The sequence below is a fragment of the Sebastes fasciatus genome, chromosome 8 (genome assembly GCF_043250625.1).
Source record: "Sebastes fasciatus isolate fSebFas1 chromosome 8, fSebFas1.pri, whole genome shotgun sequence".
In the NCBI taxonomy this organism is placed as follows: domain Eukaryota; kingdom Metazoa; phylum Chordata; class Actinopteri; order Perciformes; family Sebastidae; genus Sebastes; species Sebastes fasciatus.
Window position 1 is genome coordinate 23,397,450 of NC_133802.1, and position 23,769 is coordinate 23,421,218.

At 40.8% G+C, this 23,769-nt stretch overlaps 2 protein-coding genes across 3 annotated transcripts; both read right to left on the reverse strand.

Annotated features, from left to right (window-relative positions):
• Positions 1 to 4,899: 4,899 nt before the first annotated feature.
• On the reverse strand, positions 4,900 to 9,412 carry ssr4 (signal sequence receptor, delta). Its single transcript, XM_074644441.1, has 6 exons — positions 9,222 to 9,412; positions 7,743 to 7,861; positions 7,568 to 7,642; positions 6,987 to 7,076; positions 6,784 to 6,849; positions 4,900 to 5,514 (listed from the first exon to the last, which is right to left on the reverse strand). The coding sequence occupies exons 1-6, from the start codon at positions 9,271 to 9,273 to the stop codon at positions 5,410 to 5,412; spliced, it is 507 nt and encodes a 168-aa protein (XP_074500542.1). The 5' UTR covers positions 9,274 to 9,412; the 3' UTR covers positions 4,900 to 5,409.
• A 2,320-nt stretch (positions 9,413 to 11,732) lies between these two features.
• Positions 11,733 to 23,564, reverse strand: LOC141772919 (rho GTPase-activating protein 4-like). Of its 2 annotated transcripts, none has more exons than XM_074644443.1 (22): positions 23,338 to 23,564; positions 21,760 to 21,849; positions 21,385 to 21,556; positions 21,110 to 21,272; positions 20,509 to 20,571; positions 20,300 to 20,425; positions 20,091 to 20,219; positions 19,675 to 19,896; positions 19,506 to 19,598; positions 18,060 to 18,230; positions 17,830 to 17,914; positions 17,594 to 17,618; positions 17,359 to 17,458; positions 17,170 to 17,230; positions 15,992 to 16,069; positions 15,750 to 15,878; positions 15,558 to 15,663; positions 14,252 to 14,479; positions 14,131 to 14,171; positions 13,817 to 14,033; positions 13,678 to 13,726; positions 11,733 to 12,495 (listed from the first exon to the last, which is right to left on the reverse strand). In XM_074644443.1, the coding sequence occupies exons 2-22, from the start codon at positions 21,824 to 21,826 to the stop codon at positions 12,355 to 12,357; spliced, it is 2,466 nt and encodes an 821-aa protein (XP_074500544.1). In that variant the 5' UTR covers positions 21,827 to 21,849; positions 23,338 to 23,564; the 3' UTR covers positions 11,733 to 12,354. The 2 variants fall into 2 exon arrangements, with proteins under 2 accessions (XP_074500544.1, XP_074500543.1); XM_074644442.1 differs by having other exon boundaries at positions 17,594 to 17,621.
• Between the last annotated feature and the right edge of the window lie 205 nt (positions 23,565 to 23,769).

Consider the following 23,769-nt stretch of genomic DNA (forward strand, 5'->3'; position numbering starts at 1 on the left):
TCAGATTGACGGGAGAGACCAGACGTCACTTACATTGCGCATTATACTATCTGTGCAGCCATTAGTGAGCAATAAAACAGCTAAATAATGAATGTTCTCCAATAAATGCTGGCACAAACAGCCACTAAAATTAGATTTATCATTGCAGAGAATTTCCCGGCAACTCTGTCTTGTTTCCTGAGGATAGATCTGACTATTATCTGCCCAACCACCATCACCCCTCCTTGTCAGAGCATATGATAGATGGTCTATAGGGTAGGTCACTGCGTTTTTGTAATCCTGTGTGTGTGTTGGAGGGTGTGTTTATGCTGAATGTCCTGATGCTTATGGTTTCCGAGCTGAAGCAAGGTTGATGTCTAAACTCAAGGTCACTGCTTCATTACAGTAGGGCAGAGCTTCCTGCCAGGCCCGTGGCTGCGTTGGGGGCTATAAAGGAAATAAATTACTCTACTGTGTGGCTGTCACAAGGGCAGGGAAATAGGTAAACGCACCTCTTCGAATCAATTTAGGAGTGCACCCAGTGGCTGTGAAGAGTGACGGAGCGCCCCAGCCCCGACCAAAGTTGGAATAAATCAGACTTGGAGCCAGGAGCTTTACTACAATGAGCAATGTGTCTGCATTGCTTAACTCAAGACCCCCTCCGCAGACCTGATGACTGCCGAGGCCGCTACTGAGCTCATTCCAAGACACCGGGAGGCCCCGACCAACTTGCACAACCAACGCCAGCATCTGTGTTAGCGGAGAGCACTGGAGCATCATCCTTTATAAACAGAGGGAGCAAAAGAAGAATGCAATTCATCATTCCTCTTCAGAACACAAAATTCTTTTCTCTCTTAATACTTTCTGTCTGTCAAAGCAGCTGGGAGTTTATTTTGGGAGACATTTTTCTCACACAAAAGGCATCAGCATGCAGATATGCCTTTATTTACTGCATCAGTTTGACTGCAGCTGATTTTATGGTGTTTTTTTGGCCAAATATAGCCACACTTCTGTTTTTATTGCCAGCAGTTATGGTTCTACAGGACCGCCCGCCTCGTAATCGAGAGCAGACAAAGTATTTATTTATCTTAATATGGATTCTTCCCCTGAGAGCCAGGGGAATCAAGGTTAGCTTTTATTTCTTACGCCCACCTTGTTTTCATTACTTAAAGCGTGGTTGTGTTTACGCCTCAACAAAGACCCTGTACTTTTTTTTCCTTCATTGTAAAAACAGGCATGTGGACAGCGTCTGATAAAATTTTATGGGAGCTCGTTCAACGTGCTTTCACAGGATTTATGCGCAGAGAAACAGTTTGCTGTGATGTGTCTGGTCTTGTTTAACCTATAGTATTTTATGGCAACAGGCCAGCTATGAGCAGTGCACGTAAATAGATAAAAAAAAAAGGCTCTATTGCAGTGGTTGACCTTTTAGTGCGAAATGTAGAGGGGATGACTAATATGATGGAGGAGAATACATTGCGAGAGAAAAGGGCATTTCCCCATATATGGCTGGTTCTGGACTGGTAACTGCATCGACAGGCAGAACGGATTAGAGGATGCCCAAACAGGACAGGAAGAGGGAGATCACACAGAGGAAAACACAAAAGCTTGGAAGTGACAGTGAGTTTATTCACGCCAAATACAGTCCAACTGTTGTGGTCGAGGAAGCTACGCACATAACATGCCTCACTGTACATACACAACCATGAAATCACCAGAACAATAATGTTATTGTAGCGTAAAGGAAGCTGGGGAAGCCAGCGTGAAAAGATACAGTCTGAGTTAGTTTGTTGACCTTGTTCTGCTTTTCAAAAAAGCGTGAAATACGAGCAGTAGAGACAGTGCTGCTCACGGCGGAGACAGAAAGTGTGACTTCATGTGAGGATGGTTTGTGAGACGCCAGTTTCCACATTGCTGAATCTCACTAAGCCCATCAGTGTCTGGCTCCCGGAGCTGGTGTTTTACACACCTCTGTCAAAACAGCTTTTCTCTGCATCACAGCACTCACACACACATTCTTCTATAGTAACTCAGTAAAAATGTTTTGCCTTATGTAATAATGATAATGATGAACTAGGTAAGGGATTATGTACAGCGAGTCGGTCACTGTTGTGAAATAAACCCAGACAGAGCGATGCAGAGCGGCAGTGTCTTGCATCGCCATGAAGGGATTTATTTCACAACAATGACAAAATGGTCCTCCAGAGTTCGACATCAGAACTGCGCCCATAGCAACGGTCTGTTATACATAGCAACGGTCTGCTATTAAGAAATAATAGACCGTAGAACGCTGTGATTGACCAATCAGAATTGAGTATTCAACAAAGCCGTGTAATAAATAATAATAATAAGCACATGTTAGGGCTGGACCCGAATATTCGACTATTCGGTTAATTGTTCGTTGGGTAGGTAATCGATTTTCAATTTTGGTATTCGGTTATTTGTTATTGTTGTTTTTTCCCTCGGGATTACAAACATGCATAAAACACACCAAAACCTTTGGAGAATGCTTCTTATTCAATAACAACTAAGAATACAAACAACAATATTCTAAAATAACAGAATCCTTGAAAATGAATTCCTTTAATTAAACCAAAAGACACATCTTACAGCGCTACGCCGTCCATCTCAGCCGAGAATGGAGGAATGTCTCGCTGAGTCCTTCCCGAGTCATGTCAAGGAGACGAGCCAAGCCAGAGCCCTCACCTCCGTTGTTTGTGTCGGAGCGCAACCAATGCGGGGCTCCGGCTGAAGGGCTGAGCAGAGGCCTCCTGCATTATGTACGAGCAGTGCATAATGCTCAGAGACAGCAGCCTCAAAACAACACCGTTTAGGGTGAGAGTGCTCGTGTACGTGACTGAGGTATGTCGACTGTACACTCGCACACACAGAGGGATGCTGAGTCCACACAAGACTTAAAAACAGCACTTGTGGACTCATTAAGACACAAATTTGGTCGAAAAACCTGTATGGGGGAAGCTTCTGAGTGTGTGACACAAGAATTGTGCTGCTTTAATGACATGAGTCCGTGCTGCCTACCAACCCAACGCGTTCTCATCCCAACTCGTCATATACCGACGCTTTGTCAGACCCCTCGGCGTCACTTTTCGGTCGCAGCAAACACGTGTTGCGACCGAAAAAAGAAAGAAAAAACACTTGTAACATGACGCACGGGACGCAAACATCGGTCTCCTGATGAAAGTCTTGTGTTTGTTGAAAGTGATGAATCAAGATGAAATGTGTTGTGTAATTATATAAAAAAAATAATGTGATTCAGATTTGTTTGTTTACGTGAGCTTGTAAATTTGTGTCTGAAACAGAAAAAAAAATCTACGGATAAACAATTCGTCATTGAAAGAATAAATTGTGACTTCCTGTGAGTGCATTCATTCTGAAACATCAACAATATTTCATTCTACATCCGCAATCATCTGCCCTGATGCGTGTGGGTTGGAGTTAAACATGGTGAACTCCATCACACAACAAAGAGGAGGAAGTCTTTGTGTCAGCATCAGCTCGGTGGCCTTCGTTGACTGTTTATTTGTTCATTCCATTTATATCCCTCCATCCAGCCGTCCCCCCACTTCCCACAGCCTAATAGGTGACTCCACGAGGGAGCGCCTGGATTCACTCCAGCTCATGTCTTCTCTGAACTCATAACATTGTGATGTCTCTATTGTATCCTGGCCAAGGTGACAGGAGACAAAAGCGGAGATATGCTTACACCATGAAAGCGTGTGCGTTTGTGCTGACGAAGCTACGGGAAAGCAGTCATATGAGTAACTTCTTGTGTATTCTGTACACTATGCAGTGTTTATGTGTGCAGATCACATTACCCATATACAAAGTTTACATTAGTCTCCTGGGAGTCGGTGAGAAGTTGCAGTTGTGCCGCTCTGCTAGATGAAAAAGCTGCACTCCATGTGCTGTACAGCAAGTGCAAACACTGATTGGGGCCAACTACAGAAATAGACAGGCTAAGTTTAAATCTCTGTAACTAACTAGATCACATAAGCACAAGCGTAAATATGAAAAACTAGAAGTTGATGCAGAACAGAACAGGGGCTCAAAGAGCATTATGCAATGTATTGCGTTACATTAGCAACAGCTGATAATGAAGCAGTAAAAATCACTTGTAATCTGTCCATGAGGTAATAGCTGGCCTCACTCCGGATCCAACCCAGGCTTTAAAAAGCAGCACAGAGCTGCCACAGTGTGTTCAACTGATGGCACTGCACCACAGCAAGTCAGAAAAACAACAGCAGCTCCGGGGCCTCTTAACTGGTTTAACACCTATAACATGTTTACGGAAAGTGTACATTAAGAGGAAACAGAGCAAGACATCAGCTGCTGGTGTGCTGAAGGCGTCCCTCGTCATGACTATCTAGGAATGCCAGTAGGACAGTCGTGCCTCTCGTCTACAGACAAAAATAGACCCCCCCATTTCCACTGAGAGTTCAGCCACAAAATGAACATGTTTCTATCAACAACGGGGTCAACCTGCATGGTTTTGTTAACTACTATAAATATGAAATGATCACACAGGGTGAACGTTATAAAATAAGAACAAAAACAAGTCTCATACGAGTCAAATATTCTATAGTAGTTGCAATTTTCCATCAGTACAGTAGATTGAAATCTTTTATGGAAATTCTTAGAAACAGATTTGGAGTGGAGGACAGAAACTAGCAATTAATCTGTGAAAGCTAAATCCGCTTGGAACTGGTTATTGTTTGATCTAGATGAGGTTAGGGATTGTTGAATCATCCAAAATTCACCAATTTACCATTGGCAACCCAAAAAAAAAAATCAGAGTTGACATATGTTGCCATGGAACGAGAGACAACAAATCTCCCAGTCTGTCTGAGAGAAAAAGGAATTTATAGAAGAGGCGGTCTGTCACATGAAGCAACACATTACTCTGGAAGAAAAACAAGCCATTTATTTAGTTTACTGGAAGAGACATTTACACTCGACCTGTTCAGGCCAGTCAGTGCAGTCACATTGATGACGTTTCATATGCATTGAGGTCTTGACCGCGCTCTGTTGGTGTTCAGCACATCTATACAAGTCCCACTCCTGCCAGTGCATCCAGAAACACAAAGGATGGATGTAGAAATATCTTTTAAGCAGGACTGAATTCATTATCTATATTTGTGTTGTTAATTTATGTGGTCCAGGTTTATTGTTTGGTTTTATCAAAAAATTACAAAATTTCATCCATATTGACAAGACAAACTCGTGAAGACTGATGGTGTACAGACACAGTCTGAATAAAACTGAAAATACAAAGACTGCTGCTCTTGCTCCTCGTACCAAAGCAGATCAAGTGGCAAAAAATCCTCTTGGCTTGCCACGACACTGGGTGATGGATCGTTGGTCGAGATCCACCAGAATTCAGTCTTTAACGATCCAGTGATTGTGAATCGTTTATGCTTGGATGGTGCTCTTAGCACTGAAGGCCATGTAGTAGACCAGGATACCCATGAGGGCAGCCATCACCTCAGTAGCCACCCATGGGCCGTTCCACGCACCCTGGAGAGAGATTTATTGTTTTTAAAGCTCGTCACAGTATCAGAGGAGAAGTAAGCAAATGATGACCAATTATACACTCTAGTTTCACCTGGTTCTAGAAATTCAACTACTGGTTTGTGGTGCATGTTTTTTAAGCCTCGAGTTCCGTATTTTTGCAACCAGAAGTGACACAAGAGGGTGGAGCTAAACTACAACCGAACGCTGGATTAAACATTTTTTGGCGACCAAAAGGTTACAATTAACTTTCATGAACTGAAAACACTGAAAAACTGTGAAAGATTTAAAGTTGTAAGACGAAAACAGGGAGAACTCCCAGACTGGACGATGCCGTGGTAGCGACCTGTCAATCACAAGGTAGTCACGCCCTAAAGCATTCCCTGCTTTATGGTCTATTTGACTCTAAATGGGACCATAATTTACTAAATGAACATCATACTGTATTGAAGAAGACTTGAAACTAGTGATTGAGACCATAAACTCATGTTTACAATGTTTACTGAGGTAATAAATCAAGTGAGAAGTAGGCTCATTTTCTCATTGACTTCAATACAATCAGACTTCTTTTTGTAACCAGAGGAGTCGCCCCCTGCTGGCTGTTAGAAAGAATGCTTTTAAGTTTAAGGCACTTCTTCTTTAAGGCACTTTAACATTTCAGACTCAGTGGTAGCCCACTGCAGATTGAGACTCATATCACAAAATATACAATGACTAAAAAGAGTAATTTTTAAAGTATGATCTTATTCTTAAAAGGAGAAAGGCATAAATACATGCACATCCAATCCAAAAAGGGCAGGTGCTGAGCTGAAAGTGAGCAGATCATAGAATAAACAAATAGCTTGCACACTGTAGGGCTCCAATGTCCGCTTATTTATTGCACGGTAACGTTTCAAGCATAACTTCTTCAGACTTAAGTAGTCCACTTGAGTCCAGCAGATATGGAGCAACATGAGCATTCATTGGGAGTTGTTTTTATGGCTGCCTTTTGAATGCAAGTCAATATTCACTCTCTTTTAGTTCTGTTTTTGGTCTCCACTATATCATGAGGGAAATATCTGCTAAATACACAACTATATTCACCAGCTAGCTTATCTGTTTGCTGTTTGGTACTGGGTAGGTGTACAGTGTTTTTTTTTTTTAGAGCTATTTTGCTGGAAACAGCTGCCTCCTGATGAGGGCCATGAACCAAAACAGTAAAGTTGTTGGCTATAAAATCCAACCACTATAACTGTGCATACATGTGTTCGATTTGAGGGTCTATAAGAGACTCACCCTGTGGTCGATGTTGACAGAGAAGAGAGGCTGAATGGCATTTACATCTTCATTGTTTCTCTGGGCCTGGAACAAAAGGAGATGCACACATATCATTCAAATTAAGCCGTTTTGTTTTTTTAACAGACAAGAACATTGCAAATACAGTGGAGCTCACTGACAGTAAACTATGAGCTTATCATAACTATGAATCAGACACTAACCTTGCGCAGGGCACTGTAGGACTCCTCATCGAAGAATTTGACTTGATATGTTCCAGAGCTGGCCTGTTTGTGAGGAAGACTCCAGGACACCTGAGGGAAGAAATCACATGTTGACAAATGCTTCTTTGATAAGCTCTAGGTTTTAAGAGGTGGTTCATCTGCAGCGAGACAGTGACCCCTTGTTGGTCTAAGATTAGATAATCAGATAGGAATCACTTTATTTGAGGACCAGCTCTGAGCGTCAAATGTTTTTTTTGTAGTATTGGGTAAGAAGTTCAGGGTTATCCAGACTAAGAATAGGAGAAATGTGATTTGCAATTAGACACACGCAACACACTTGTCTTTTTTTTTAAATATATTTACTGTATTGTTATTATATATATCTTGTCCTAATTGTTTTGTTATCACTATTATGTAGTCATATTATTTCTTTATATTAATCTTGTCTTCAGATAAGCTCAGTGGGTTTTTTGCCTCTTCCTACACTTTATATTATTCATTTATTTTTTTGTTATGTTGTATAGTATTAAATTGTGCAAAACAAATAAACAAATAAACAAAACATGAGGACACTACCATACCTGGTACTTGCCAACATCCTGGCCTCTAGTCACAGGGAACTGTCTTCCATTGACATCAGCATACAGAGTCACACTCTGGAGAAGGACAGACATGATCACCAGTGAGTCAATAATAACATCAGTATATATAATCACACTGTGTGTTTGAAGTGTTGGAGGTTGGACTGTTTGTTACCTGTGCTCCGTTGGCACAGGCCAGGCTGAGTTCAACGATGAAGACAGACTCAGAGGAGATGACTGCGTCGGAGGTGGTGTAGGCCGACGGGGTGATGACTGGGTCTGTGCAGGTCTCTCCTGTCAAACACAGAGAGCACAGATAACGTTAGATAACATCATCAATATCATCTGCACAGTAATAACAACTCGTACACATTCCTCCAAGACGTATACTCAGCCTCAACTACAAGACACATGGAGGTGATTTCTTCTTCTTCTTCTTTAAGGTTTATTGCCGGTGTAATGGCAATTTTCATATCTGCAGTTTAACACTGTACCTTTAGACAATCTCAGGGCCTCACATGTTCAACTTTGTCACCATAGGACAGTGACCTGACATTTTAGATCTCTGTAACTGCAAACAACAGATTGCTGAAATACTTGTTATGTCTTGTGATGCTCTGTTGTCTGCTGTGTGCTGACGCATTGATACACTTTCTATCCTTCTCTTCGTTTCTTCTTTGCACTTATCTTCATGTTATGCTTTAAATGTATAAATACTGACTACTCTCTGTATTCGGGGCTCACTTGCCACAGTCCACAACAGGTGGCTGTGCTCGTGAGTCCATCTGCAGATGCTTTAGTTATTAATGTATGCCTTTTTATTAAATTCACTGAAGGACAAGTTGTTACGTTGGTTTGTGTCTTGTTTTAACAGAAACTGCCACCACAGCGGTTATCAAACAACGATTTGGTGCATTCATTCAGAATCAGAATCAGAATCAGAATTGTGTTTTATTGCCAGGTGTAAGAGATTTACACTAGGAATTTGCTTTGGTTATGTTGGTGCAAGTCAAACAGTATAATAACAAAATAGATAGATAGATATTCTGGCTAATAATTACTATATCCCCCAAAAAATAAATAAAATAAAAATTAAAAAAATTAAAAAAAACAGAACAAACAACCTCATATTTTTCCAATCATATTAATTTGTCTAATATACTGAATTAATGTTCTATAACACTCATTTAGTGACTTCTTTTGTAGAATATCTATTAAATTAAATTCTCTTTGAGGCCTTGACTCAAATGCCTTCTTTCTTCCTCACATCTCTCACAATGCAACATTACATGCTCCACCGTTTCCTCTTGTTGTCCACAATGATTACATCTACCTGTGTCATGTTTACTATTGTAAATAGTGTGCTGTCTAGTCCAGATGTTAAGTGTTGATATGATTGTGTCATCTCTCCTGTTCCTTCCTACTACACCTCATTTCTCCCACTTTCCTCTGAGCTCTGTAAAACCATCCTTTCCTCTCTTCCTCACATTGCTTCTGCCACCTTTTCCCCTCAGTCTCTGTTTAATAACGCTCTTCATTTCTGTTTAGCTGAAGCTTGGAGGTGATTTGATGAAGTAGCATTAGCTAGTAGCTACGGTTGCTTAGCAATACAGGCTAATTAACCGCCGTTAAATCTCTCCCCCCGGTGACTTACCGGAGCAAGAGACCGCCAGTAGAGCGAGGAAAGCGGCTATCCGGATCATCATGATGTCTGAGAGGTGTTCCGGGATGTTTTTGTGTTGTTTTCTGGAGGTCCAGCTGCGGATCGGTTCTGTTTCTGTCTCTCTGACTGAACTGACTGAAAGGAAAGGAAGTCCACCTCAGCGCACCGCGGCGACGTCACTGCGCCCGCGCAGTAGTGACGTGGACTTGTTACGCCGCAGAGCAGTCTGGGAAAAAACCTCTGTCGACACGTCATCCGAGTCAAAAACAGAAGAAAGAGATTTGCTCAGAAATAAATATACATATAATAATAATTTAAATATACATGTGAATTGTGGAAAGATGTCAATAATTTTATACTTGTTAACATTTTCTCAGATTTTTTCTTATCAATTTAATTTTAATTCTCGCGAAGTTCCACATTCAAAAGTTGTAAATTTACCCAAAAAAAGGCCTAATTTCTTTGTATCTATGAAAGAAATGGAATTATATCTGTCAACAAGTTCTTCCTCACATAACAAAAAAGCAATGAAAACAATGAATGTATGCAATATCTTTAATGTTTTTAAGTGAAATTATTGTCATACTCTCGTGTGGTCTTTTTTTTTATTATTATCTACTTATTTATTTATTTTTATTGTTTTTTTTTATTATTTTATGTTGGTTTTGTTTAATTTCTGTTGTCCTTTTAAGTTTGTCATAGCTCTTTGTTTATGTTTTCGCTATGCTTCTTTTGTATGTACATTTTTTTATGTTTTCTGCTGTTACCATGTATACTTTAATTTTGAAATAAAGAAATAAATAAAAAAAAGAAATAAAAAAAAAAAGATATTTGCTCAGAAATGTTATGCTATATGGAGACCCTTTTAAATCTATATAGAAAAATGGATACAACTGACATTGAAGTTTTAAACTGCTGGCCCCATATTACATATAATTCACAATTTATACTTAGTTTCTTTTTATTATTATTATTTTTAATTTACTTATTTTTCTGTTTTGTTTGTCCTTCCTCTTTTTTTATTCTTTTTTTGGTATATGTTTCATTTATGTTGCTATTGGATTTAATTCATTTATATGTATAAATGTAATTGTTTATGAAATGAACTGCTTATTTAATGTTGCAGTAATATTGTTATAGGGATGGGGGTATAATTTGTTTATACAATTATTTATTGGATTTTTTACAGAATACCAATAAAAAGACTTTGAGCAAAAAAAAAAGAAGAAAGAGATTTAAATTATCAAAAATAATGAGAAAAAGAGAGTATTTCACATCAATTTTTTTTAATGTATATATACAAAAATGTCCTGGAATGATGTAGCCAACTTCCTAAAAAATAAACTTAAGATGAATGTTGGAAATAAATATTTTTTAGAGCAATGTTAGATTTGACTCAAGATATGTTTGAAAATAATATGCCCCCCCCCCCTTTTTATTTTCTATTAACTTATCACTCCCTATTTTTGTATTATTATTGTTTTGTTTTGTGTGTTTTTTTTAACTCTATTCTTTCTTTTTATCATTATTATTATTATTATTTATTTTCTTAATTTTATTTCAATTTTGAATGTTGAAGTTGTTTTCTCTAGTGTACTTAATGAGTTTGTCTATAAGCTCAACTACTTAAAAATTGGTTTATAAACTATTGTAATTACGAACTGTAAATCTCATTTTTGAAAACAACCTTGAAAAAAAGGGAAAAAATAAATAAAAATAACATGCTGTATATCATAGGCCTACAACTATTTATTCTTTTTGGAAAATTCCATATTCATAAGAAAAATGGTCAGGAACCAAGCCATCTTTCATGCACTTTATAAATGATTTCAGAAAATATAGCACCATAATGTTAAAAAAAAACAAAAAACATGAATGAATATAATATGATGCATATAAAAAACTCTGGAATTATGAAATGTAAATGTGATGCATTTTTGTTTTGTATCCTTTTTGGTGTTATTTATTGTCTATGTATCTGTTTATACTACTGTATTTGAACATGTATATTAAAGAAATTATTTAAAAAAAGGAACAAGTTATCAAATAATTAATATGAATGATGAATATTCAGAAACAGTTTTACACCTACTATGGCATTATTCTCACACCATGAAATTCTGTCAAGACCCTTGCAGATTTGTTATAGATCATATCTTTAAAGACATTACATTATTATGGGAAAATGTGAAAAGAGAATGAGAAAAGAAGACATTTTTTATATTAAATCCATTTTTCCTTTTCCCATTTCCTTTTTCTTGGTTTTGTGCTATATGTGGTTTGACTCATTTCATAAATCTGTTACCATAATAAAGCTAATGATAAAAAGCCCTCAGATTTCACTATTCATAAAAATGTAACTTAGAATAATGTACAATTTCAAATATGCATTCATTATATCTTAACTTTAAACCTACACATAATAACAAAGGATTAAAGTAAAATTAAGTTATACATCCAACATCTTCATATTTATGACAAAAAAAGACTAAAAAAAAGCAGTCAGAATAGACAAAATATTTATTTGGCATGTAGCCTAGATATACAGATCAAATCAAAAAGGTGTGAAACAAGATACAAATAATGAATATATACAAATTCCTTACAGCTACAGTATTCACATTTTTACCAACGTGACTCCATCTCATGTTGGTAAACAGACATTCGATGAAGAATATATGTGTACTGTTGTATAGATGTGCGTTTTCTGACTAAAAATCACTGAGAAAATTGGGCTGGAAACAGTTACATATGAACACACAGATGCAGATATAAAGTAATGAGTTGCATAACCACATTCAGCTGTACACACTCACATCTGTGCATTTCAAGTAATCCACAGTTCCCACATTGTATTGCAGGTCTGGAGTCACAGCAGGGTGCTGCTGTACAAAAACATGAAAGAGGAGTTCTGAGTGGGGAGCCACCCTGTGGGAAGAAACCTTAACCAATCACAAGGACCTTAGAGAAGTGACTAGGGGCCAGTGATCTGTTTTCTAGAAATAGATGTGCTGAAAGCTACTGTCAGAGCACCATTTTAATTAGCATCATCTCTCTCTTCTCATTCCATCTAGTGATGCCAGTCCTCTCAGTCCAGTGGATCTGCCGCTCTGAAGAGCCTCGCTCACTTCCCCCAGCGTCCATCCTTCTTCCCTTTCCTCTGGGCAGCCTGGGCAGAGGGAGAGGAGGCGGTGGAGGAGGGATCCTGCAGTGCTTGCCGCGTGAGAAGCTCCATGAAGACCGAGTCCATCTGGCGACAGACCTCCTGTGAGATGAAATAAACAATGGTGATGAGAGAGAGGAAAGAGACAAAACTCTCTTTGTTCTCTGCCCTCCCTTCGGCTCAAGAGCTTCTGATTATGTTTGGCATTAACATCAAATAACATAAACCATAACGTACTATTGTCATTAAACCATTAGTAATTCGGTGCTGCTTTCTAATAAGACACTGTAAAAAAGGTTTGTAAATTATAACTAATCACTTTATGAATATGAATAAATGATTTAGTAACGCTCTATAGATCAATTATAGGCTGTTATTCTCTCCAAAGGATGGTTTAACCACTTGCCCTATGGAAAAGTGCTGCACAACATCTGGACCAAAATCCATTTATTAGCAACTTCTCATTTACAACTGCAGACTTGACTGTTAGTTGTAAAAACCCTCCAATGCCTTTATGATAATGACCTTTTATGAATATAAAGCAGTGGTACATTTTGTATGAACTCTTATTAAAGCCATTATTTACAACTTACAAACCCTTAAAAAAGATACAGTGTGCAGGATTTGGTGATATCTAGTGGTGAAGTTGCAGATTGTAACCAACTGAGTACCCCTCCACTCACTCCTCCCTTTTCAAGACTGTGGTAATGTGAGCCGCCAAATGCAAAACCGTGGTAACGTCTTTTGCCTCGCTCAGAGGCCGTCTTTACCACAATATCACTACTTCAGAAGCAACGGAAGTCAGAAGGTGGCTGGTGGTACCACGGTTTTGCACTCTGCGGCTCACGTTACAGTAGTTTCACAAGAGTGTCAGAGAACTACGGTTGCCTTCAGGCAATGTAAAAGTGTGAAAGTATCTCTCTAGAGCCAGTGTTTTGTTTGTATGTTCTTAGCTACTGTAGGTGAAGAGGGGTTGTGTCTAAAAGGTAACCCCCAAGGTCAGGCCTTGACCTTGAATGGTTAGGGTAGGATAGGTCGTAAGGCAGTGAGTCTCGCGAGAGCTTTCGCACGTTTTCACAAAAGAGGACCCGCTCCCTATGTAGATATGAAGGGCTCATTCTAAGCTAATGAAAACACAGCGATTCTTAGTCTCAGGTGATTATACACTAATGAAAACATAGTTATGAATATCATATTCCATTTGTGCCAATAGATCCCGAGAAATATTACACACTGCTCCTTTAATAGTGGAACCAGTCATTTAAAATGAGAAACTAGACAGACCTTGTCAACTTTAACGTCAATATCCTCGGAAGATGAGTGTTCCTGCAATCTGTATTCAGAAAAAGAGATCAGAAAACATTGAATATTAATGTCTCAATCCAACATAACAAGTAATCCTGCGACATCCAGTGGTACTCACTCTCTGCGCAGATAGCCAGGAGATTGGCCTCGCCGTGCCTTGTACTGTGGCCCGACGGGAATCTGGAGCTTTAGCTTTCCACCTGCAGCGAGTCCAGCTGTCAGCCTACTTTGGTCAGCTGAGCTGCTGCTGTTGGCTCTAGGACGCTCCGTTTTTCTCTGTGTCGCTGCTGCACACGAGCTGGTGCTGTTGTCAGCTGAGGATCCTGTTTCCAACTCTGTAGAGCATCACATTGACACATTATTTTACTCTATTCAGAGACACCATCACAGCCTTAGAGAGGTGATAAACTAAGATATGCACATAAAACGTACCATCTTTATCTTCTACATCTCCATCTTCAATGATAGGCTCACTGCAAAGAAAAAAGCACCCTCAGATAATAATTCCACCATATTGCATCCTTGGTATGTGCATGAACATCATTTCTCTTACCAGTCATCCTGTTCTAGTGTCATGCATTTCTCATACACCGGTCCTTTAACTTCGCTCTGGCTGGGGAAGATGCTTTCGTTCTGGAGGATGATGCTCTTCACCAGGGCGTTGATCTGAGGCGTCAGGACGACCACGTCGTCATCGTCAGCCCCTCTCACCAGGCTGGGGCCAAAACACACTGCCAGGTTGTACGGCTGCATCATGTTCTCGTCACTGTACTGAGACACACTGGAGACAGGGAGCACAGACGCATACAAATACATTTTTATAATGAAGGAGAGAAGAAGTCAAAAATTAAAAGTTGAGAGGCACAGAGTCCAGTCAAATGTCCTGATGCTTTCATTTCTGGCCTTCTTACATTTATCTAATACACACATGTTTACAAAAATAATATCAGAACTTTACTTTAACCCAACTCCTACATAAAACGTTTCCCTTAAATGTTCTGGTACTACTACTTTGATTTAAAAGGAACCGTGTGTAACATTTCGGGTGATCTATTAGCAGAAATGGAATATAATATTCATAACTATGTTTTCATTAGTGTATAATCACCTGAAAGTAATTAAGAATTGTTGTATTTTCGTTAGCTTTGTATGAGCCCTTCATATCTACATAGGGAGCAGGTCCTCTTCACCAAGTCCACAATGATGCTCCGCCATGTTTCTACAGTAGCCCAGAACGGACAAACCAAACACTGGGTCTAGAGAGAGCCTTTCACGTTTTTACGTCACTTAAAGGCCACCGTAGTTCTCCAACATGCTTCAAACTGCAGTAACGTGAGTACCGCCAGCCGCCGTCTGACTTCCATTGCTCCTAAAGTAGTGTTATTATGTTAAGGATGGCCCCGGAGTGAGGGGAACGGCATTACCACGGTTTAGTGCTCTTTAGCTTTCACCAAATCCTACACACAACACATTTTGTTGCAATGTACGCGCACAATTTAGTGTGTAATTTTGTCCTTTGTCTAATTTTGTGTGCTGTCTCCATTTCTATTATCTGTCAAGCCACTATTTAATGCGTCATCATTTTGCACTAATACAATTAGGGTGAAGAAATTAAGACAAATTCTAAATTAAAAGTCACCAATCCAGTTTTGCCCAGTTGTCTTGTGTAAAAAATGTGCTGCTCTAAAAAAAACAACCTTGATCCATCACACTGAGACATGAGCTAACAGGTAAAAATATTTGGTCCTCCTTCTTCCAAGAAATGTTGTGGTTTCCTGTGACTGATTGTTTGATTCACTTCTTTCTGTAGATACGTTATGTCCTGAATGGTGATGACTACGACGAGTTGCAATACTCACTGATGAAGAAACGCAAAGAGGTATCTCATGACGATGATGACAGGCTCAGGGTAGGAACAGATGACCGTTTTGAGCTGAGCTGCGCTCTCTGCCTCGTTCTTTATTTCTGAGAAAAGGTGATGAAAGAAAGATAAGCTCTCTGCCACACTCAGCTGACATGTCAGCACATTACACCCACACACACACACTCACGTGCGTGCTCCAGGAGTTGGCTGGTGCTGTCGATGGGGAAGAGGGGACTCTCCAGAGCTCTGAAGTAGAGCTTCAGCACGCCAGCGATAGAGTCCAGGTCATATCGGCGTTCAGCCAGGGGGTCCTCTCCTGCAGGAGAAGCCAACAGCACACTGCCCCACATTATTAATGCTCCACAGTGACAACAGCTACTCTATAAAACGACACATACAAAACGCACACACAAAAACACACGGGCCTACCTCGTTCGAATGCATCCCTCAGGTTGTTGACCTCTACCTGAGGCCCCGGCACTCTGAATATCCCTTCATGGTGGAGACCTGACGGACAGACAGATCAGTGCTCTAAAGTAGCTGAGAACGTTCAGATTCAATGCAAAAATATTTAAAGTCATAATGTGTAAAAGTGACATCCCATTAAAGCATCTTTAAAATTAAGTTTTTCTTAGAAAAATGGGATAATCACTGGTCTAGTCTGTGGTGTTATTTTAAGCCCATTCATGTCAGTGTTGCCCGGTCAGGTCGGTGGCGGTGGTTAGTCAGTCCACAAAAATGTTCCCACCCTAGCGACCACAGTTTTTGCCCTGGGAGGCTGAAATTTGGCATGGAGGTCAAGTGTTTGGGTGTGAAGGTGTGTGCTTGTGTTCCTGCCAATTGACAAAAAGGGGGTGAGGCAGTGAGAGTGGCCTATAACAAAAAGCCACATAGCTTTTAAATGGATTCACATACCATGGCCAAACTTATGAACCGTTTGTCCTAAACTCTTGTGGGAGGCATCGTTGCACTCAGCAAAGAGTTCCTCTTTCATTGGTGTGAGTTATTCCCGTGCCCTATAGAGTGATTGATGGATGACATTTTTGTAGGCCTACGAGGAAGTTAGCATTGCCCTGGTTCCCTCCACAAAATTTAATGTGATTTTTCAATTGGGTTTTGGTTTATTGCAGAAAATAAACTCTGTGGCAAACAAACGTTCATGATACTTACACGTTTTGTTCCGTAAGATAATCTTCACAAATGAACACCACTTTTATGATTTTTGAAGCGTGAATGCTCTTTCATAATTCATGAACCATTTCTCCTAGACATTTGTGGGAGGATCGTGGCTATAAGGTCTGACGCAAATTGCGAAACTCTCACGAGATGGTTAAGGTTTGGATACCTCGTCAGGTCTCACAAGAGCTTTTTGCATTTTTTTGCAATTTGATGGTTACCTTCGAGACAACCTTGTGGCTTCATTGTCTCAGCAGATAGTTCCTTTTTTCATTGTGCCATGGAGGTCCAGTACTCGTGAGGTTGTTGTGTGTGCACACATGTGGTCACAGCTATTACAAATTCATGCTTGTTTTGTAATGTCTTAAATGTATTCATATTTTGAATGTCTTGTCTTCTGTTTTACGGTTCCTTCAGTCTTGAAAACTCACCATTGAGGTTGATGAAGCAAATGCAGCTTTCCACGACAATAGGAATCTGTTGTCCGGATGCCTGAATGGAACAAAGTTAGTGATGAATTTCACAAAGTTCAAGTCTAACACATCACTGATAACTGATAGGAAAAATAGATTGAATATTTTCAAAAGAGAGAAATGCTAACAGAGGAAATGATGAGCTACCTGTATGAAGGACAGCATGTCTGCACCGAAAAGTTTGTGGTTGTGCAACAAATTGGCACTTGAGTGATTCTTCTTGAACCGCAGCGCCTTTCCATTGTGTCTGCAGAGCCACATACCATAATGTGAAGACACAGTGAGCTTGTATAATATGTACAAAGTTATAAAGTACACAGCATTGTTCGCAATTAAACCAAGAATACAATGATAAGAGCTCTTAAACCATTCATATCTGTACCTCGGCTGATGTCCATTTGATGCTTCTGCTAGGAGAAAAAAAAAGCAGAACCAACCAATAAGAAGAAATGAGGAATACATCAATGATAAATAGAAACGAAATTGCTTGCTGGTAAAAAAAAAGGAACCACAGTATAGTGGGAAATAATAGTCCACAATGCACCAACTGTATTCAGAGGACACTGGGTCAGCAGTTTGCCCATTGGCATTGTTCTGTGTGAAATGCAGAAGAAATACCTTTCTCCACCGCCACTTTCAGCTGGTCATGTTTGGCTTGCAGTTTACACACCAGGGAGCTGCCTACAAGGTGCTCTTTTACTCTCTGTAAAACAAATCAGATGTGATTTAATGTCATTATCATGCTGTCACCATCATTCAATCAACAACAACCCCCCCAAAGAAACACATCATTAAAACCTCCTTAAACAGTGTGCTATACTGGTTTATGACTTTAAAAAGTGACTCACGGTTAAGTAGAGGATTTCTATTTCCTGCACGTTGGCCCTGCGGCGAGCCACACTGGGCTTGACCGTCAGGTTATCAGCGTCCTCCTGAGTCGACCCACCGCCGGGCTCCAGGTCATCATCTCCAATACTCTCCAGCAGGGAGGACTGGGCCGCCGACATGTTCTTACTGGCCTGTGTGACAGTGCAGAGATAACATCATTATTTGGCAATACTGCACACAATTATATTATTATAATTGCCCTGACACTGATACAAAGTACCATTATGGTGATGGTGTACAAAATATGAGGTTCTGCGGTGAACTGACTGATTGCAATTATGTGGCATTGAAGTGCATGTTGAAAAAGCTAGAATTACAATTTGAGCACATATGAATAATCAACACCTTCTCATCCCAACTAGTCACATACTGACGCTTTGTCATGACCCCTCGGCGCCACTTTCTAACGCACCGGGTAGCACAGAGTGTCAAACTATGACACTCCACTACACGGTGTGTACGTTGTGAATTCAAACAAAAACACTGGCTTAGGTTTAGGCAACAAAACCACTTAGTTAGGTTTAGGAAAAAACAATATGGGTTGGCTTGTAATTACTCAGCCCGTTCTCATTCCCAGGACGTCAAAACCATCGAAACCGCCGCACAAGGCACCCTATGCAATGCCACGGGAATTCCATTAACTGCAATGTAAACCCATCCACGGCAACAGTAAATGCACAGAGAAAGGGTCAGTGGTGACGTAGTGTAAAGAGCAAAAGAGACACACAGGCCAGGCAGGAGGGGAGGTGGATGGGTCCAACAAACACTAAAGCTTTCATCATGTCCCTACGTTTCACTTTCACATCAGCTGATCTTTCGTGTCCCGTGTTCACAACATCCAGCGTCACGTTCACTTTACAAACATAGTAATTTTAAGCCCAACCATGTTGTTTTTTTCCTAAATCCAAGCAAGTGTATTTGTTTAATTCACAACATCAATCATGTGTTTACTGCGACCGAAAAGTGACGCTGAGGGGTCGTTAAGCTTGCTCTTTACATGCACCCCAAAGTTAAACTTAACGTTGTGAAGACAAAGACAAAACACACGTTGTTGGTTTCACACGGGACACAAACAGCGGCCTCCTGGATTAAAGCCCTGTGTTTGTTGAACCGTTGAAGTCTCTTTAATTGGGCACATTCCTGCCAATTACTGACCTAAGGACACGCTGGCCAAATTTTGATTAATTTCTATAGAAAATTTTAATTGTACGTTTTTCCTCACATGTTCACAAGCTTGACTTCACATCTCTACTTGAACTCTGGATACTTTCCATCTACTTCAATAAAATGTGGTTAAGATCGCAAGAAAACTCTTCCCTGGTCTCCGACATGGTGAGTTAATAACGCTGGTGGATACAGTAGACCAACAAAACAGGTGATAATGAGGATTGTGTGATGTACTCTACCTCCTCTGTTTCCTGGGTGACTACCTTCAGTCTGGTTTGTATCTGCTTGAATCTGGTCTCCAGATCGCATCTCTCTGCACTCACCTCGGACACCTGAGAGACACACGAGAGTTTAGAGTTGATGTCCAACAGCTGAATAATCCACTGAATACACAAAAATTATACAGACCTGGTCTCCATCGTGGGGCTGATAGGTGAAGCGAAGAGGCATACAGAAGGTGTTATAGTGGTCCTGCAGGAAGGTGTCTCTGTCGTGGCTCTGGTCCAGTCCAGACACAGTGCCTTGGAGCTGCTGCAGCCCCGTGCTCAGGTTCTGCTGGGTCCGCCCCCGACAGGACAGGTACGCCTCCATCACCCGGCCTACAGAGAGGTGGTACCCTACATCTGCACACTGAGGGAGACAATTATATCAGTCAATATCACATATATAATTTGGGTGCTTTGAGATCAAGATGTCCTTAAACAGGATATTTTAAAGGGATATCTAGTCTAATATCATACTATGTTCCAATGTTTTAAAAAGTTTGATGATGATAGGTAATAAAGGCCAGCATTTTAAAATTCAAAAACTGATGATGTACTCACATCTATGAGAGTAGAGATGTCTTGGAGGTAGTACTTATTCATGGAGGCGTTGGCTGCAGCCAAGTTGAGGAGGTATTCGTTTCGGGCCTTGCTGCACTTCAGGTAGATCTCTTGGGCCTTACCTTGTCTCTATGGCACATAAACAATTATTAATAAGAGGTGACATACACAGACATGTATGCACATACTACATAAAAAAGGGTATTTACTTTTTCTATCAACCTCTCCAGCTTCTTATTATTACTCTTCTGCTTCGCCTCCTGTTTCTCTGCCTCCTTCAGCTTCCCCTCTGCAGTCACGTAGTCAGAGTGGTACTGGTAGTACGTCCGCCATTCCTGCACACAGACACACACAGCAGTGCTTTACTTTGGTTGTTTAGGAAATGGGAAAAGTTTTGGATGGTTGGTTTGTCACTTACAGTCTGTAGCTCTGTGGTAACCTTGAGTAGTCCATCTTGTAGCTGAGTACAGATGTCTTTACTCTGCAAACCGGGCGTAGAGACCAACGACCACAAAGTGAGATAACACGACATGAAAGGAAACATGGTCAGCCACTAAATAGTTTTAATGTCAAGAGTTCAACTGGTGTGAGAGTCAGGAAATGAAAGTGGTAGCAAACCAGTCAGGTAAACACATGCACCGACATGTCACAAATACCTAATCAAAGAATAGGCTACGTTCCAAATCGCATACTTTTACTCTCAGTCGGTACTGCAGCTACCCTTACAAAGTACGTACTGTTGCATGCAGTATGCATACAATTGGGACACTTCATCATAACATTGTGCCTTGAACTTTGACCCTCTTACTATCTGCTGTGCAGAGGATTGTGGGTCAGAATAGCCAGAAAAGCTTGCTGGCTTGCATACTGCAACCAGATGCAGTAGGACATCCTGGTATTTTTGGCATTCTGCATTCGACGTAATTCATATTTTCTGGCACACTAAATAGTATGGTAGTATGGGTTTTGGAACACACACTATGTCAGTGTTTGGTGGGTGCCAGCGCTCAGATCAGTACCTTCTTGGCGAGGCGCTGTGTGTACTCCAGGCAGTGTGTGAGGGGCTGGATGAGGAAGTTGCTGCAGTGCTCACTCAGTCCATTGTGGTCCCTACTTTCTTGGCGGGTCTGGGACAGAAGAGCCAGCCATACCTGGGCCACCGAGTGACTAATGGGCTCCTTCCTGAGCACATGACAAAGGAAAGGTTGTTGTAAAATACAACCAGGAATGCTTCACAACAGCATCCTCAACTGCTGGTTGTTTTTGTACATTATGTGCTAAGGAGTGGCTTTACCTCTTGATCTTGGAGGTGAACCTTTCAGCGAGTTTTTCAAGGGAGCGGGCGTGTTCGCTTTCAATCTCGCTCCGCCGCCGCAGGTAGTCTGTCAGGTCTTGCAGCTGCTGGCTCTTCTGCTCGAGTTGCAAGTCCAACAGCTTCAGCTGGTCTACAAGCTGGCAGCGCACCTCTGAAAGGGAAATAAAGAAGAAGAAACAGATAAGGCAAAGAGAAATAAACACATACGAGAGAACATGACTCATTGTGAAACTCTTGCTGAAGGTGTGAAACGGATTGTGCTTATTTTTCCCCCCACAAAAGAACACATGTTGATCAAGGTGAATATGAGGTGTGATAAAGACAGAGTTATGCAATTAAAAGTCGTTATTTTACCTTTGATTTGTGTGTCGTAGTCCACCGTACCGACCTTCTCCTTCCGGAGTTTCACATGGGAAGTCATCGTTGATCCAACTGGGTGGAATTCTGGATAAAAAAGGAAGTGAATATCTAATTATCTCACCATGTACTATGAAATAGCAGCTGCTCTGCTCCTATTCACAGAATCCTTGTGTACTTTATGTGCATGCAAGCTATTCTGATCTTCTTTGCAGGACAAAGTCTGGTAATAAATCGAGGCCTGTGACCCACTGCTGCACCCAAACATGCCTCTCTGCCAACTTTCACACTCTTAGCGCTGAGACACCCCCCCCCCCCTTCTTCCCTCCACAGACCATGCTAACTTCCTCCTGCCACAGAAAGAGTGAAAAGAGCATGTTCATCTTACTGTAACACATCTCTTCAAACTGGTCACCCGCTGCAATGCTCTGCTGAACGGCAGGCAACTATTAAACCAGTTGGCATGTGCTGCCTGCTGCACCGGTCACACTGCAGAATTGCATGAGGTGCAAAAATAGCTCTAGCAACATCTCGGCTGCCCTAAAAATAGGGTGAACCACAAGCCGTACAACTCTGTGGGGATGTTTGCTCTCAGAGACTACAGATGGTATCACCAATGACACTCAAGTTTACTGATGCAGTCATAGTTTATCCTGTAAAGAAAACAGCTGCTTTTTCGCCTACCATTTCTAGATACCTGACTGGACGAGAGTAGAAAGTATATTCCAATTTGGCCAAGTTTATCTGACTGAGACAAGGCAACATGATAAACAGCTAAATTAACATTCATTTGAGAAACTTTGGCTTTGGTTTCTTGACATTTGTATTATGTTGTATGACAGAAACCAACAGTGCAATGCATGACATTTGTCATTTAAACACATGATCATCTGACGGGGCCTTTGACGAATTGAGAACCCAACAACTTCTGATGTCTGAAAGAAATAATTTATTAGGACGACCTTTAGTGCACAACAGAAAGGGGAAGAGTAGGGTGTTTTTCTTGCTGGATCATGACCCGTTGCGCACAACCATCACACACATTCTCTCTTTTTACCCCTCAACTTCCCCTTTTTTTTGTCAAAAGCCACTCATCAGCATTCTCTTCAGCTGAACTCTCTCCACTCCTTTCCCACTGACATATTTCACCAACTGACCTCCTAAAAAAATCAAGTCTCCTGCATTACAGAAAACTGTCTCATTTTTCCAGCCTATGTCACCCTTTTCCATGAGCCCTTTTCATTCTTTCTCTGTGTGATCAGCAGTGAATCACCACCTCCTGTCGTCACAAATTGCTGAAGTACTTTATGAAAGATATAGTCTTAACCTCACTGAAAGCAACTGCGTCTTCAGCTGCTATTCTAGTAATTCAGGGTGTTTCAATTTCAAGTCCCAACACATATAGATGCTGCCTGAGCCACGAGACGTTAACGGCCTGAGGGCCCCAACGATCCTTCATAACTTCTCAGCACAAACATGTTTTTTAAGACTAAACTGGAAATCTGTGTTTCCGTTAGAGAAGATCAGTAAATGAAAATCAATAAATGCATCCAAAACAAAAAAGAAGAGTCCTACCTGGTGGGGTGCAGTCTTGCTTACTAGTCTCTTCTCCAGACTGAGGCAACTAAATAATGCCAGTTAATAGCACAGTAAGCTCTCAACTGTTTCACCTCCCCCTCACATTGGACACGGATGGATGTGGGTGGAGTGGAACTCATCTCTCTCTCTCACATGCACACTCACTGCTCTCTCTTTCTCAACACTCGTCTCACTCACACATTCAGTCTGAGACATCAGTGTGTGATTGTGCAGTGTGAGGAGGAGTGAAAAACCTTTTTCTGAGTTTCTCTTTCATGCTGAACTCCTCAGCAGGTTTTCTTAGTCCAATCAAACACCAGCTGTTGTCCTTGATTGGTCCCTCTGCACTGGTTATTCACTGGCTACTGAGTGAAATCAGCTGCTTTAGTGTTCAACTGGGGAAAAAAACTCCTAAATACTCTGAGTTAT